Source organism: Rhamphochromis longiceps, linkage group LG6, assembly GCF_057381845.1.
Source record: "Rhamphochromis longiceps isolate RC_006_pf linkage group LG6, R_longiceps_female_GT1.1, whole genome shotgun sequence".
Classification (NCBI taxonomy): Eukaryota; Metazoa; Chordata; class Actinopteri; order Cichliformes; family Cichlidae; genus Rhamphochromis; species Rhamphochromis longiceps.
Window position 1 is genome coordinate 30,923,216 of NC_140562.1, and position 17,542 is coordinate 30,940,757.

Below are 17,542 nucleotides of genomic sequence, written 5' to 3' on the forward strand. Positions count from 1 at the left end.
CCTAAATAAAATCTCATGTGCTCAGACACATGTCCCTATTGCCAGTCTTGGCAGCCGGGGGTCAGTCCGCCAGGGCCTCCGCTCCTGGCCGCCACCCGGCACACAATGCACCCGACCCCTATGGCGCCTCCTGCGGGTGGTGGGCCTGCGGGAGGATGGGCCCATGTCTCCTCTTCGGGCTGTGCCCGGCCGGGCCCCATGGACTAAGGCCCGGCCACCAGACGCTCGCCCTTGGGCACCCTCCCCGGGCCTGGCTCCAGGGCGGGGCCCCGGTAACCCTATCCCGGGCAGGGTAAACTGTTCCCTCGGTGTCCTTTTCATAAGGGTCTTATGAATCGCTCTTGTCATCGGGTGAGGGCCTCCAGCTCGCACTGGAACGGTTCGCAGCCGAGTGTGAAGCAGCGGGAATGAGGATCAGCACCTCCAAATCTGAGGCCATGGTTCTCAGCCAGAAAAGGGTGGAGTGCCCACTCCGGGTCGGGGATGAGTTCCTGCCCCAAGTGGAGGAGTTCAAGTATCTCGGGGTCTTGTTCTCGAGTGATGGGAGAAGGGAGCCGGAAATCGACAGACGGATTGGGGCTGCAGCTGCAGTAATGCGGACGCTGCACCGGTCCGTCGTGGTGAAGAGGGAGCTGAGTGTAAAAGCAAAGCTCTCAATTTACCGGTCGATCTACGTCCCTACCCTCACCTATGGCCACGAGCTGTGGGTAGTGACCGAAAGAACGAGATCGCGGATACAAGCGGCAGAAATGAGCTTCCTCCGAAGGGTGGCTGGCCTCTCCCTTAGAGATAGGGTGAGAAGTTCGGCCATCCGGGAGGGGCTCAGAGTAGAGCAGCTGCTGCTCCACATCGAAAGGAGCCAGCTGAGGTGGTTCGGGCATCTGACAAGGATGCCTCCTGTGTGAGGTGTTCCAGGCATGTCCCACCGGGAGGAGGCCCCGGGGCAGACCCAGGACACGCTGGAGAGATTATATCTCTCGGCTGGCCTGGGAACGCCTTGGTATTCCCCCGGATAAGCTGGAGGAGGTGGCTGGGGAGAGGGAGGTCTGGGCCTCTTTGCTTAGGCTGCTGCCCCCGCGACCCGGCCCCGGATAAAGCGGATGAAGATGGATGGATGGATGGATGGATGGTGCTCAGACACAGTATGGGCCTAATTCACTAGCACTCTCTCTGGAAGCCCAGTCATACATATCATGCATTAGTGACCTATGTTGCAGAGCAGCTATTATAGTGATGTTGAATCCACTGGGAAAAAATGACCAAGTGTGAGGTATCAGAAAGCAAGCACTCTGCCAGAGTTAATCACAAAAAATTGGGATTGATGAATTTATATATATTACTCGCTTATTTCTCTAATAGAAAAGGAAACATATCACTGTCTGTGAAGGTTCTCAGTCATCTCGTAGTCTAAGGAGCTTGGAAAGAAAAGCGCCTGGACTTCTTCTTTAAGCTCAACTTAAAGAAGTCCAGATGCTTTTCTTTCCAAGCTCCTGAAACATATCACTGTATATTTTGCTACATGCAGAAACATACTGTACTGGCCTAACTGCTGATGACAGCATGCCTTACAGTCATGCATAAAAGACATTCACAAGTTTCAATCAGGCTTAGTAACAAGGAGCTGAAAAGATTACTATCTTTATGGGCCAAGACTACCTTTCACTAATATGTTTTTTTGTGTGTGTTTCTTTTTTTATTCTAAAAATAATCTCTCCCTTCCAAATACTAAGTTATTTCCCTTTTAGATCATCTGACTATCCAATCGAATATTAACTTAAAATAAAGAATTTTTTTTTAGTACATCCTGATATTCACAAGGGTGCAGCAAGTTTACATTGTTCAGCAATCAAGTGAAAAAATGAATGTTCAAAGTGATGTTATTGTAGTCCACCACATGTGCTGACAAAGTTTCTCAAAGGTCTAGAGGCAGTTCCATTAATGGATCTATTAAACTAGAAAACCTCAGTCACTGACTTTCCGCTGTGAATGAAGGAATAAGAGCCAGAGGCCACTACTAAAGATAAATCCCTTAATCCTTTATAGGTCTGTCCGACCTACTTTTTCCCAAGGTACTGATTTTTATCCAGAGGAGAGAAAATACATTGTCACTTTAGCCAAAGCAATATATGTTTAAAAGTATGCATTTCATTCTGTTTATTCGAACACAACCCCAGGACATTGTGTAACCGAATGTTGCATAATTGGTGAGATACCTGGAAGAGTTTCCAGAATCGTTGTCAGCGTAAGTCTAAGAGTGCAGTTGAAACTATCTGAAGCTTAAAGGCCAACAAATAAGGAACATTCATCCAGTCACCTGATGCTACAAACATTATTTTAAAAACAAAGTTCTTTAACACATTTTTACATCTGTGCTTCTCACCTGTACTGAGCCTGGAAGTGTTCGTGGACAAAACTGTTTCGCCCTCGAGGTTGCTGTATGCTGGCTACACTGGGACTGGAAGCATGATCCAATGGACTTGCCCCCTGTAAACATGGAGAAGACAAAAAAGAACTGAAAACTGTTCTATAATGTATAATGTTAAATAACCATACATTACTTCCTTATGACATTACTACAAATGACACTGAACACCACTTTCTGAATGCTGTATCATTCACTTCGATTTTAAGAAGCATCCCATCTACAACACAGTGCATTTACTCTGTTCAAATTGAGAGTAGCTATCACTAGCACAGGAATACATAAATAAGCTTCATACAAAAGGTAAAACTCGATGCCAGGATACAAAGTGTCTCCGGTGTTACTTCATCAACACCGACAGATGCTGATGCAAAGCAGAGGGGAAAAGTAACCAAATTCAATGGCAGCTACGGGTAATACAGAAGATGCATTTTCCCTGCCTTATTATTGTTATGTATCTCTAGGAACGAGTAAAATGAGTCAAGAATCATTCACATGCATTGTAAGTGGCTACATTAAACTACAAGATGATCAAAATGATTAGATGAAGAGAGATGAAGAAAGAGTGAGACAAAAATTAAGAATCAATCCTATAATGGGTGCAGTCATAAAATATTTGAGCAGGAAATATCTATTGAAGAGAATCAAAGTTTAAATGGTTAACCACAAAACAGTCAACACAGACTAGAGTCACAGGAATATTTGAGGATGCCAAACATCCTCAGTGTCACGCTGATGTCTGCTGAATAAACTAAATAGCAGCAATACTCCCACATGCTGTGTCATACACAGCAGGAGGGCAGAAAGACTTCAAAGATAAACAAAAGTATAAAAGAATGATGCCAATGAATAAAAGATCACAGCAACAGATTTCTGCATTTCCATTGTGTGTAACTATTCTTAAAAACGTAGCTAACATTGGGTGGTAATGGCGGACTTAACACACAAAAGAAATCCCAGGTCTGCAAGTACATTTACTTCTATTCAGGAGTTATGCACGCTGGTGTCAGTTTGCTTTGAACGAGCAAGGAGAGAAATGCTGACGTGTTTTTATTGTTGCTGTGCTAACCACTGAGGAGGACCCTACAGATCCCTCCGACAGTACATCAGTAGCATTCTAAAAAGTTTGCATGACAAGGCTAATTTTCAGAAACCAAACTTTACTTGCAAAAGTACATTGTCCTTTAATTCTTAAAGAAGTTACATTCTTTCTTTACACTGTATTTCACTATAAGAACACTTACACAGATATTTTCATTCATTTCATCTAGTCTGTTTACCACTTTGTGATGTAAATGATAGTAATTGTTTTGTTTATTCAGGATCATGTTTCAAATCTTTCCTTTTGAGAAATCATTAAGTGCTACACACATGCTAATTAGACAACACAGTGCCGTAGTTTAAACCCTCAAGCGAATCAAACATTAAGCAGCAAACAAAGTCAGAGTCCACTGAGAAATGAGACTTTCTGCACCCGGTCTTGGGCCATGTGAAATAATGACAATCCAACTTTGATGAAGCTTTTCTTTTGTTCAAACAAAATCCAATCATCGCTGCTCTCACTCTGAACAATGGGCAGCTTTTGGCATCTTTGAAAACTTTTTTCAAGGATGGCTCTTTTCCTGAATATTTAATGAGGCACAAGCACAAAGCCCAGGAAGCATGTGTGGCAGTTTGTGTTTTTAAAATCCATCTCAGCCCTATTTTTAGACGTGGCCTTGTCTCTACTTTCATGTTTGTCTATTAAGTGGATAAAAACTTCATCCTTTGACTTACTGCAATATGTAATTGCAATATCTCAGTATTTTTGAAAGGTGTCTTGCTATAAAGGAAAACCACCAAGTAACCTTTTCAATTCAAGTAAGTAGTAACAGAAAGTGATGTGTACACAGTAGACAAATGTGCCTTTACTTCTGAGTCAAGCTTTAAAACATATCAGTTCTAATGGACAGCTTAGAAGGGGAGTTGTAGAGATAGGAAAGGTGACTCAACAGAACCTGGACACCACATTTTTTCCAGGTTTGCACCTTAAACCTTACGTAATATTTAACAGCACAAAATTGAAAGTCAACTTAGATATCTTTGGGACTCCACAAACAACATAGGTTTATTTCAGTTTTTCCTGAACATAAAATACTGTTAAAGAAATAATTTTTTTAAAAATATTAATACTCTATAATTCACATATGAATCATCTCTCTTGGCATATCCCAAGCTAGGCTGTGAATGACTCCCCTTTTCAGAATTTTGTCCTCTCTTTTTTTCCCCTTGCATCTCTTTTCTTGAGGACAATGGATAACAATCCTCACACCCTTAGAGACAGACTAGATTACAAATATCGCCATGGAAACAGTGGCCTCATTCCCCTCAATGAACATGATGGAATGGGGAACTTTTTTATTAGTCACAGCGTCCCCTAAAAATAGAGAAAAAAATGCAGTGATTGTGAAAGTTTAGACTGATACCAATGGTTAAAATAGCAATTTGGCTTATAGTGTCTTACTGATATTTTGTTTTCTGTTTGTTTGCTTGGTTTGTTTAGTTAGAGCAGTTTTTCTACCTTATATGTGAAAGAAATTAATATTTGTTCATTGTGGAAAAAATAATAGCATTGACAGTATTATGATACTGCCTTTTAATGATCACAAATTAAAAATTAAAAGTTTATCAGACTTAATCCCAGATATAAGAAACACTGGAGATAATAGAAAACTTAACTAGTGTAAGAATATTTTTCACCAACACAGTGATTCCCATGGAGCTATTAGCTGAAAACACTGTATCTCAGCACGGTGTGCAGCATGTCCTCAACAAAATTTGAGGAAAGTTATGTCCTTGAGGAATTGGAAAAACATCTATCAAAGACTGGATTCATCTGACGCTTTAACTGATCATCATTCATCCATCAGAAATGGCCTCAGTTGAAGGCTAGCTATCAAGATGTCATTCTTAAGGAAGGGAAATAGGTAGAATACCAAATTACAAAAGAACTGGACTGAAAATCAGTGGCAACAGACCTTTTGGAGTGATTAATCCAAATTTGAATTTTTCTTTCAGATTATTGTCAATATATACAGAGGAGGTCAGGAGTGAGGTACAACTGTAAGGGTCTACAGCAGGGGTGCCCAATCCCGGTCCTCGAGAGCTACCGTCCTGCAGCTTTTAGATGCATCCCTACTCCAACACAGCTGATTCAAATGGTTTGATTACCTCTTCAGCATGCCATCGTGTTTGGCAAAGGCCTGATAACAAGCCATTCATTTGATTCAGCTGTGTTGGAGTAGGGATGCATCTAAAAGCTGCAGGACGGTAGCTCTCGAGGACCGGGATTGGGCACCCCTGGTCTACAGTCATCTGTAAAACACAGTGAATGCTCTGTCATGGCTATAATCTTGATAGAGAAGGCAAAAGGCAGCCGACATCCAAAGAAGAGCTTTGAATTTCCTCCAAAAGGCCTGAAGAGCTGTTTCTAAAGACTATTTAAAGAAATGACAAGAAAGCTCTAAGAGTCTAAAAGTCTAAGAGCATTAAGGCTGTGAAGAATTAAGGTGGTATTAACAATACTGGCTTTCAAGCTCGTTAGAATTGTGAAACTCTGTTTTTGTCTTATGTATTGTATTTGCATGTATGCTTGCAGCAACAGATTTCTGCATGTCCATTTCCAATTTCTTTGCAAAACATATAGACATGGGGGATAGCTGAAAGCATTTGCATAGTACTGTTCACTGGACATAGCATATCAAGGGCTTTTTCTCAGAGAAAGCACGACTCCCAAAATGATAAAATATTTCATTCTCAATTTTGGATTCATCCTTCCAAATTCTTCTGCATGTCGAATATTTATAATATTCAGGGTCACAGTGGAACAGGTGACTATTTCAGCTGTCATACGGCGAGGGACAGGGGAGACCCTGGACAAGCGAACTGTCTGTCACAGAACCCACACAGAGACAGACAACAATTCAAACTCGTTCACAGCTAATTCAGACTTAGAGATGAACTTAACATGCATATAATACATGATTTACTTCTAACAGTCAACGAAAGGCAAATTCAAAACTTTTGCAGTTCACCCATAGTGCAGGAACCATTCTGGATTCTTCATTATTCAATTTAACTAAGAATACAGCGCACACCAAGAATATAAACAGTTCATTATAAAGTTAACTTAAGTGTGCCAAACAAACATAACAGGAAAAAAATATGATCAAAACTGACTTTGATACTTAATTCTCTATGCATTACTAAATCAAACCACCGCATTTCAAAAGGCATCTCTCACCAGAATCAGGTCAACAACCTCTTAGCCAGACCCAAGATCGGTAAACAGATGCCGAGAATGAGACAAAACTGCTCATATGCACACTTAACACCTTTAAGACACATATGCACATGCATACAGAATATTCCGCAGATGCAAACAATAGGATAGACAAAGAAAAAGAACACTGAGACTCCACCGCTTCTTTATTTAGCACCAAGGGAATAATGAATACCACCACAATGTTGTTCCAGCTCTGCTATGGTCTGCCAAAAATAGATGCGGGGGCCGGCCGCAGCAATAACAAGTGAATACTAATATTCAGAGGCAGTAAGCTGTTCAATTGTCACACTGGGTATAATCCAAAAAACCCTCCTAATGCTAACAGATCTAGGCCATATTCAGCTGCCTCCTGTTGCTTGAGGGCGAAATTACCAGCGGCATCATGCTCCTGGCAATATAATTGATTTCTAAGATTTACATATCAGCCGGGTTTCAGAACTCAGCATGCTCGGGCTTATATAGCTGTACTTATTTTGTTCTCTAAATGACTATAGCGTCGAACTGTACACAAGCTACTTAAAGAAGAAAAAAAAGCAAGCAGAGCAATGAGCAGGTAGAAATAAGTTTAAAATATGTCAACCAGAGCAAGTAACTTAGCAAAAGTTGGAAGGTGGTATTAAATGGCTCTGCTGCTTCTCTTAGAGTTGGGAATAAGCATATTTTGGCCATGCCAATGAGTTTAGTCAGTTTCATTTTTACTTTTTTTCTGCACAAGCAGCCAGGTGTTATAGCCAGTCGATTAAAGCACGAAGAACTGATGTAAAGTGTACGTGCAAAAGCCTGGTGGACTCGTAGCAATGGGCTGAGAGATTAGGACACAAATAACTTTGACAATAAAAACTTTAGTTATTAGCAATGAGTGATGAAATTGAGTTTGGTGTTTCCATTAGACCAGTCCTCTAAAATGAAGAGCTTTTTTAGCTTTGGCAGCAAAAGCTATTCCCAGCATACTGAGGAAATGTTTCTGAGGTGCAAAAAGAGCCACGGTCACTTTGAAAAGAACACTGTGTCCTTCATCTCTTTTGTTCTCCCTTTTTTCTTTTTGTTTACTCCTGCTCTGAGCAAGGAGAGGTCAAAGAGGTACGCATCACAATCATCAGCAGAGCTAAGCACTATCGCATCACAGGAGCAGCAAACCCAACAGGACTCAGGGGTATTGTGTGCTCACATGAAGGCTCACCACGAGCTGTGCACACAAACCCCCACCTATAAAAAAAAATCACGGGTAGAAGAGCACGCAGATAAACTTCAAGCCAACCATTGTATTGTCTAATTAGATAAGTCATGCTTGAGCTTTGTCACCTTTAAACTGATTATACTGTTGATAACACAGGACACAACTACATTACTGCATGTCACCGAATCTTCTACGCGGTTCCTCTGAGGTATAAAACAATGTAGTGCTAAAGTAAACATTTGCACAAGTCTTCATCTGTTTGATATTGGTAGTCATTCAACTTCACTCACACCTAGAGAAACCACCTGGTGGTGAGTGGGTGCTTGTGAGCATAGCCAGCGTGATATACTTACAGCTAAGTAAAAACAAGAGCAGACTGTTGCTTTGACTGTCGTGGGATTCTGCATGGCTGCATCGTAACTATATTCCCACCTACAGCTTTCATGTGCTGCTCTCTTCCCATCCCGCCTGCCTTCACCTACTGCATCACTGCAGGGCATCACAACATGCACAATTTGGCACAGATACTGAAACACTCCAGTGTTATATCAACTGTCAAAAAAAAAAGCCATCTGAAATTCTTCAGAAGATCTAAGCAAGTAAAAGGTTTTCGAAGGAAAAGGAACAAAATCTGTGGCATATACACAAGTGTGCTATCTTTATCCCATCAGGACTCTCCTACTGCACAGTTTGAAACAAGATTAAAATGCCTTTGCAAAGACATGCTCTCAATTGTGAAAGCACAGAGGCCACGGAGAATGAAAATAAGAATGACGAAATATGAGCAATGAAGTATAACCCTCTTCTGACAGTGCACACTGGAGTATGAAATATTCCTCAGGAGTAAAAATTCTCACTGATGTGGGCAAATCTTAACAAGGTAGCAAGTCACAGTGATCCGTACGACCATCCCGCAACTCATACACATCATGACAACCATGACAATCAGAGAGGAACAACACGGATACTTGATTGCTGTCTTTCCTGTGACCCAAGATGTCCTGGTCTTCCCCCAAACTTTGCTCCGTTGAATCTCACCTCTGTTGGCACTCAGCTCTGTGTGATCACTGAAGCATTTCTGCAGTGTAGCCACTCTAAATCTCTTTGGCCCTGTGCCCCCTTTGTCTGCTGGCAGAAGCACAGCTTCCCTTCAGAGATCTTCACACTCCAATCCCTACATGAAAACATATGCTGTTATCAAAGCCATGCTGATTCCCCGTGGCATGCATTCATGCGTGATGTTTGAGGGAGTCTGAAGCAGAGGGGAGTGAGTAGAAGTTTGACTTAATGTGTGTGGCTGTATATTTGAAGGTGTGTGTGTGTGTGTGTGTGTGTGTGTGTGTGTGTGTGTGTGTGTGTGTGTGTGTGTGTGTGTGTGTGTGTGTGTGTGTGTGTGTGTGTTTGCAGTTGTACGTACAGTACGTGCAGGCTTAGAGATCTGAAATCACTGTGATAATGGGAAATAGGAGGTCCGATCCTATCCAAGAATCAAACAGGTGGTGTTTAGTGTGCGGTTAGGCTGTTGGTATAGCGACAAAACAAGACAAGAACAAACCAGCAGAGACGTTTTAGCCATGAGGTAGAGAGATTAAATAATAACCCAAAAGACTTCAGATTTCAGCCTTGACACTGACAGGTGGTGTGTTTCTGCTCCCGGCTTAAAATTATGACTGTGATAAGAAACTCCTGAACAGGCAGCTTAGGTAACCCAGCCACTGGCCAAAATCTTCAAGGGGCCACAAGATAAATGCTTTGGCAATGAGCCTTACAAAGCAATTTAAGTATGTTTTTAAATATGTAAAATATGCTGGCAGTAGTTTAACATAATCATTACTGAGGAAAAGGTGAAGCAAGGTCAATGTGCAAACAATATTTTACAGTTTTCATGTACTTTCATTAGGTACACCTGTTCAACCGCCCTATAATGCAAATCTATAATCAGTCAATCACATGGTATTCATTTAGGGCTGAAGGCATGGTCTAGACGACCTGATGATGTTCAAACTGAGCATCCGAATGTGGAAGAAAGCTGACTGAAGTGACTTTGAACATGGCATGTTTGCTGATGTGAGTGTTTCAGAAACTGCTTATCGGCTGGAATTTACAGAGAACAGTACGAGAAAGAGCAAATATCCAATGAGCATCAGTTTTCTGGGTGAAAATACCTTGTTGATGGCAGAGGTCAGAGAAAAATGGCCAGTTGTTTGAGAGGCAACAGTGACCACTCGATACAACTAAGATAGACAAAAAAGCATCTCTGAGTGGAAAATGGGCTACAGCAGCAGAAGACCACACCAGTGTCGCTCCTGTCAGCTGAGAATAGAATATTGAATAACAATAATAATAATAGAAGATTGGAAATCATTGCATGGCCTGATGAGTATTGATATTTGCTGCATCATTCCAGATTTGATGGAAACAACAAGAAAGCCTAGATCTATGCTTTCTGCTGGAGTTTGTTGCTGACCATGCCCTTTATAACCAGCGAACGCCCTTCTTCTGATGGCAGCTTCCAGTACGATGATGCAACACCTCAAATCATCTCAAACAGGTTTCTTGAATATGACAATAAGGTCACTGTACTCTGTACACTGTATTCAGAGTCAGTGGCCAACAAATCTCACGCAAGTGTGCAACGCTATCATGTCAATATGGACCAAAATCTGTGAGGAATGTTTCCAGCACCTTGTTGACCAGTGTACATCAACGCAGCTCAAATGTAGAGCCCACTCAAAGGCCATGTGCCGCAGTCAGTTTTGATGAAGAAATGCAGTAGAGAACCGGGAACTGTAGAGTTACACGACGCAGACTGCAGAATGTAATTCAACATAGACGACATCAGGTGCATATAATAAACACCAACATGTCATTATTACATGACTACTAAGATTTAAATGTGTTTCTTCAAGCTACATGTACTGCTGTAAAAAAAATATCTGTTGCTTTATAGAAAAATACTGATTTACCGTCAGAATTTCACTTAAATACTGAAACTGCATCAAACATTACAGTATATTTTCATACATCCAGACTATATCAAGTTGTTTTTTCCTAATCATTTAACATATCCTACTCTTTTCACTTTATTTTTTCAATCCTCTGAGCCTAACAATTTCAGAGAGAGAGAGAAAGAGAGGGGTATAATCACTATGTTCTTTTATTGAATCCTTTCACAGCAGCTGAGGAGAGAAACATGTTTTATTTTGTTTTGTTTTGTTCTTATTTATTACGACCAAAAATAAACAGTATCCAACCAAAGACACTGACTCAGTTATCATCTGAAACCACATTTCTAATCAACCGGCGGGCTCAAGGGGCTTAACACAGTCACCTTGACTGCCAGTAACAGCTCTGATTCATCTCCTACATACCCGACGAATGCTTACTCACACATACACAAATAATTCTCATGTGCGCAAACATGCACATAGCAGATAATACGAAATACTAACAATATACAATACACTTTTCTGTGTTTTCTTTGCGTGAATTGAAATCGTTTGTGATCGCAACCTCACGCTCTGGTTGCCTTTCGCGTGGCCTCTCATACACACTAACAGGCGTGCAGTATTTAGAAGCTGTGCTCGGGCATGGTCATAATAGCTTTTAGTGCCTAAATGCACCTAAAGTTTGTGTCGCCAAAGGATGAGTGGCAACATTCATTGAGGTGAAAAAACCCACAAAATTCTGACAGCAGGCCATGAGTGACACTGGCATAGAAGTGGGAATGAATCCGAGTTGAGATGCTGCCATGGCTCTTCTTCCAAATGTGTTTCCACCTCAGAGAGGCAAAGCATGATCCTGCCAAATTCAGCCAGGCTGACCAGAAGTGTAATCTCTTCCAGCCATGCCCACGGCTCAAATGATGAAGGCCTGAAGAAATTCTCATGATAAAACCTGGCAAACGAAGCCTTCAGGTGATGCAAAGCCAGCTGTGACTGCAGTGGCTCTGATGCTCTATGTTGTACCAGAGAAATGTGACACTACCCACAGGAATGTATACTGTAACATTTCCGTATCTTTTCCACACAGTTTCCGCTGATTTAATTTTTAAATTAAATTTACACTCAACATAAAATTAAACCATAAAAACACAAGATTTTTTACTGGTTTTACCGTTTATAGAAATATTCATTTTATGTTCAAGTGTCCTGCTTCAAGAAGTAGTTGATCCCGTTAGCCCACTCATGAGTGACAACGAATGTGACTGCTGCAGAAGTCAACTTACCCAGTGTGGCCAAAATTTAGAAACTGCCAGGCATCTCTGATCAGTTATCTGTGCTAGGAAATGGGCTGCCTGCTGTGTGTGGTAGCATTCTGAATTTAGTACGTTGCATAACATGCTGACGTGATGTTTCTTAGAAAATTAGACATGGCATCTGAGGAGTGTGCGTTCACAGGTACAAATAAAAAGGAAACATGTATCTCAAAATAATTATTCCTCTTGTTATAAAAGATGCCATAGAAAAGAAAGAAGCAGGACCCAAAGAAAATAAAATGCGTGGACCTTGGACACAACCTTCAAAATAAAATATTCATTTCTGACTCAACAGAAAAAAAGATTATCTTTTAAAGAACAGCTTGGAATATAATGACTATATCATGACGTACATTTTCAATATACAGCCTTGAAATCAAAAGTCACATTTTAACAGCTGTGTAATTTTATTTTCTAAACTCTGCTCACTATTTTATAAAGAGTTAAGATACCTTTCGACATGTGTGTTGTGGACGAGTTTCTCTTCGTAAGTTTTACAGTGTTTTGAGAACATTTTATAGGAGATGAAGTGGCCACACTTTAACTCCTGGTCACAGCTTGATGATTTCGGTCTCCAGCAGGAAGAGATGATGTCTCCCACTGAGCGTGTGAATTAGGGAAGCCAGTGTTGATATACTGTAGCTGCTGGTTGCTTCTGAACACAGCCAGATCCACTCTCGTCTTTCACAGAAAGGCTGCCAGTTGAATGGCAGTCATTCCAGCACAGGGCAGGTTTTAACAAAAGTATGTTTGTACGTTTGTCAACACAATTGGAGAACTAGAACTTTGCTGATTTAATTGCACTTTGTAATCAAAAAGCTTCTGATAGAAAATCAAGCAGTGTCTACACAGTGTCTGCAAGCTTTTCTCAAAGTAGCAGAATGTAAAGCCAACATGACTGAACAAGGTCAATAAGAGATGGATGTTTTCATTACATTCTTTAAAAACTAAATGAATAAAAGCAATGCTATTAACCTCATGAGCCTGCCTTACTCTTACTGTACCATTAGCTTTTGCTCTTTCATGGTCTACCTGTGGATTTAGAAATCAGCTGGTTGTGATATGAATTTCATTACATTCATACAGAAATGCTGCACTGAGGCAATCTGTTGTGATGCACTGCACAGTGGGATATGCTGTGACAGTCCACCAGCCTACCAATGTGCCTGGTTTGTCCATGTATGCCAGTAACTCGCTGTGGCCAAGTGGCGAGTGAGACCCAAAACATATACCCAAAGCAACCCAGGGGTTTATTGAAGCAAAGAACTGGAATATTCTTGAATGTCTGAGTCAGTCATCTGATCTTAACCAAATTGAGCATGCATTTCACTTGTTGAAGGCGAAACCTTGGACAGAAAGGCCCAAAGACAAACAGCAACTAAAAGCCGCTGCAGTAAAAGCCTGGCAGAGCATTAAAAAAAGAGGTAGCCCAGCATGTGGAGATGTCCATGAGTTCAAGACTTCAAGCTGTCATTGCCAGCAAAGGGTTTTCAACCAAGTATTATTAGAAATTAACATTTTATTTTCAGTTATTTAATTTGTCCAATTACTTTTGAGCTTCTGAAATGAAGGGGTCGTGTTAAAAAAAATCCTATAGTTCCTCACATTTTTGTGAAATCTTTTTGTTCAGCCTACTGAATTAAAGCTGAAAGTGTGAGCATCTGAGTTGTTTCATTTTAAACTCATTGTGTAATGTGCAGAACCAAAAAGTTGTTTTTGTCCAAATATATATGGAACTAACTGTATCCTCAGGACAAAATGCAGAAACCACCACCTGACGCCACAGTTGGTCAGATTCCAAACACAAGCCTCCATATTTTAATACAGTGCAATTTAATTATATTTATATAGCGCCAAACCACAACAATAGTCACGTCAAGCTGCTTTATATTATAAGGTAAAGACCCTACAATAATACAGAGAAAACCCCAACAATCAGAAGACCCCCTGTGAGCAAGCACTTGATGACAACAGGAAGGAAAAACTCCTTTTTAACAGGAAGAAAGCTCCCACAGAATCGCATCGAGCAAACTAACAACAATTGCTTTACAATCTGGAAACTGGTACCTAAGTTAGTGAGGTCAAGTGAGGTCAAGCTTAAATGACATGAATGAAATGACAGCCATATTTTGCTGGTGACAAAACTGAACAGGAAACCACATTATCATTTTTACGTTGAAGTGTACCAGGAACTTGGTGTGATTAAAGGGAGTGAGAGAAGAGAAATTTCTAGAGAAGAATGCGATTGAGACACCGACAGAGCAACATAGGGACCGAGTCAGAGAGGCAGAAGGGATGTGGTCCAGAGCAGGGGAGGAATGAAAGAAATGCTGTCCATGCATTAAACCAGCTGACTCACCTCTATTCTTTCAGCTACAGCTAATTCGGCCTATTCAAAGCTAGCTTATGGTAACAAGGCAATCTGGGAGATAATGCTGGAAACCACTGGCATTGTTAACCCCACTTCCCCCTGTATTTCTCTGCTCTCTTCTCACCACCTTTGTCCACTCTCACTTCCTCTCTTTACTGGCACTTTCTTTTCACATTAAATTTCGAGTCCACAGCAACAAATAAATATGCCCACGCTGTTCTGTGCTTTCTTTGAACAAAACAATTGCCCTTTCACTTGTGTTTCTTTATGATTCTGGATCAAAAAGCCACACGCAAACAGCTGCACATGAACTTCTTCTGAGCGTAGTCCTATCCCACAGTGCAGCAAGACCCGCCACTCTTTGGCTGTTACTATGGGGATGCCAGCTGGGCCAAAACAAAGGCAGAACAGAAAACGAGCAGCCTGAGACAAGAGGCACTGGCAGAGCTCTGACAGCCAAATCAGCCTTGGCTTTATAAGCTAGAACCACCTATCTCTGTTTTTCTGTGTCTCTTATTCCGAAGTGTTTATTTTCAGACAAATGTTGATTTAGAAGAATATATTAGGTTTAGTTTTTGAGATGAAGGGGAGAGAATTAATTAGCTTCCTAAGAGGAAGGACTCTGCTTGCTTTGATGAAGTTGTGCTCTGAGTTGACCAGTGGCAGAGCCTCTGGTTGTATCAGGAAAAAAAAGAGAAGTACCAAAGCTGATCTGCGCTTGGCATCCTGGGAAAGACAGAAAGAGATCCACTGCTAAAAGGCAACTTGACATCTTTTAAAACTAGCTAAGGTAATTTGACAGTGTTATATTGTGGACAATGCAGGAAATTGCACAGATTGAATATGTAAATAAATAAAAACACTTTTAAAACTTTTCTACTCTGTACTGAGAGACACAATAAGAATTGCACGAGGTTGGCCAGTATCCTGAAAGAAAAGTCACAACACTTCTGATGCCAACTTTGTGAATAAAGTCAACAAAGCCAAACAGAAAATATAAACAAATAAGACAGAGATTTGAATTTCAGTTTCATATAGAGGTGATGTTCTCAAAAGCTCCTTTATTGATTTTAAAAACCAACACAGCAGCAACTTCAGAGAAATATTCCAGAGGCCTTTCAACGTGTCTCCGTGTAGGAATCAGTGTTTTATGGATAGAATTCCAGAAAAAGCCACTAAAACTGTCAGCTGAATCTGCCATCTTATTACTCTTACCTGCACATGGAAATGTAAAATAGAAATAAAAAAAAAATACAAGTAAGTGCAAATAAAGATTATTATATAAATATTATAAATATGACATTGCTTATAATTGTGTCACTGTGCCACCCAGCTAATGGTTTGGCTGCAAAATGGTAAAGGGGGTGTGATAAAAGGGCTACAGGTGTTCATGTTATGACTTGCCAACTAAACACTTAACTGTTGGTGTAGCAAGAAACTGTGACTCCAGACCAAAACAGGCCCAAATATGAGTAGTGAAGATCGGCAGAACTGAAGCTAATTATCAGTGGGTCTGTGTTGAAGGTTGCTTGTCTAATGATACCTGAGATTCATGCTTCCCCATGTAGCTGGTGGCCAAACTCTTACATGAGCAGTGCCAAACTCCAACCCCCCTAGGTTGTCGTCAAATATAACCTCATTGCTTAATAGCACATTTAATAGAGCTTAAAGATCCGCAAGATCTTCAACTTTTTGCAGATGATGTGAGTCTGTTGGCTTCATCAGGTGGTGACATCCAGCTCACACTGGAGTGATTAGCAGCCAAGTGTGAAGTGGCAGGAATGAGAATCAGCAACTCCAATTCTGGGGGCCATGGTCCTCAGCCAGAAAAGGTTGGAGTGCCCGCTTGAGTTATTGCCCCAAGTGGAAGAGTTTAAGAATCATAAGCGTCTTGTTCATGAGTGCAGGGAGAGGGGAGCGGGAGACTGACAGATGGATTGGTGCATCCCTGCAGCTGCAGTGATGCGGACGCTGTGCTGGACTGTCGTGGAAGAGAGAGCTCAGCGTAAAAGCAAAGCTCTCGATTTACTGGTTGATCTATGTCCCTACCCTCACCTATGGTCACAAGTTTTGGGTAGTGACCAAAAGAACAAGATCGTGGATACAAGCGGCAGAAATGAGATTTCTCAGAGAGGTGGCTGGCCTCTAATTTTATGATAGGGTGAGGAGTTCGGGCATCTGGGAGGGGCTCAGAGCCGCTACTCCTCCACATCAAAAAGAGCAAGTTGCGGCAGTTCGGCATCTGACAAGGATGCCTCCTGGGTGCCTTCTGGGTCAGATGTTAAAAGCATGTTCCACCGGGAGAAGGCCCCAGGCCAGACCCAGGACGCCTTGGTGTTTTCCCGGACAAGCTGGAGAAGGTGGCCAATGAGATGGAGGTCTGGGCTTCTCTGCTTAGGCTTTTGCCCCCACGACCTGGTGCCGGATAAGCTGATGGATGGTTGGATGGATGCTTAATAGCAAGAGTGGTTAAGTGACCATCATAGTAGGTTTTTTTGTTGTTGTTTTGGTTTTTCTTGAAGATTTAGGCTTTAACAATTTTGACTAAAATGCTGCAAAATTATCAGCAATTGACAGAGTTCTTGGTTTTTTAACTACTGTAAAATAATATGTGGATAGTACATTTTATGCATTACTTTGTATTTTTGCCATTCTAGTAAATAATAATGCTGCCATCACCGATTAAAGTGCTTCTGTTTTTTGAGCCACGCAAAGTCAGTGCCTCTTTTTAAACCCTTTATCCTTCTGGAAAATCTGCCACACTGGCACATTAGCACTTAAGCTGCAGTAAAACCAACAGGAAACACACACACACACACACACACACACACACACACACACACACACACACACACACACACACACACACACACACACACACACACACAGCTACAATGAAAAGTGTCACACTACTCAAAACAAGCTGAGGGACTAAAAATCTATATTATTTTAAGCCTCGGAACTATGCCAAGATTATTCATAATTATGTT

General features: G+C 41.2%; 1 protein-coding gene across 1 annotated transcript in view; it reads right to left on the minus strand.

Annotated features, from left to right (window-relative positions):
* Nucleotides 1-17,542, minus strand: part of usp43a (ubiquitin specific peptidase 43a) — a 144,627-nt gene that overhangs the window by 104,171 nt on the left and 22,914 nt on the right. Inside the window, exon 3 of the mRNA XM_085410200.1 lies at nt 2,381-2,484. Within this exon, the coding sequence (XP_085266326.1) occupies nt 2,381-2,484 (104 nt within the window). The remainder of the gene's footprint in view (nt 1-2,380; nt 2,485-17,542) is intronic.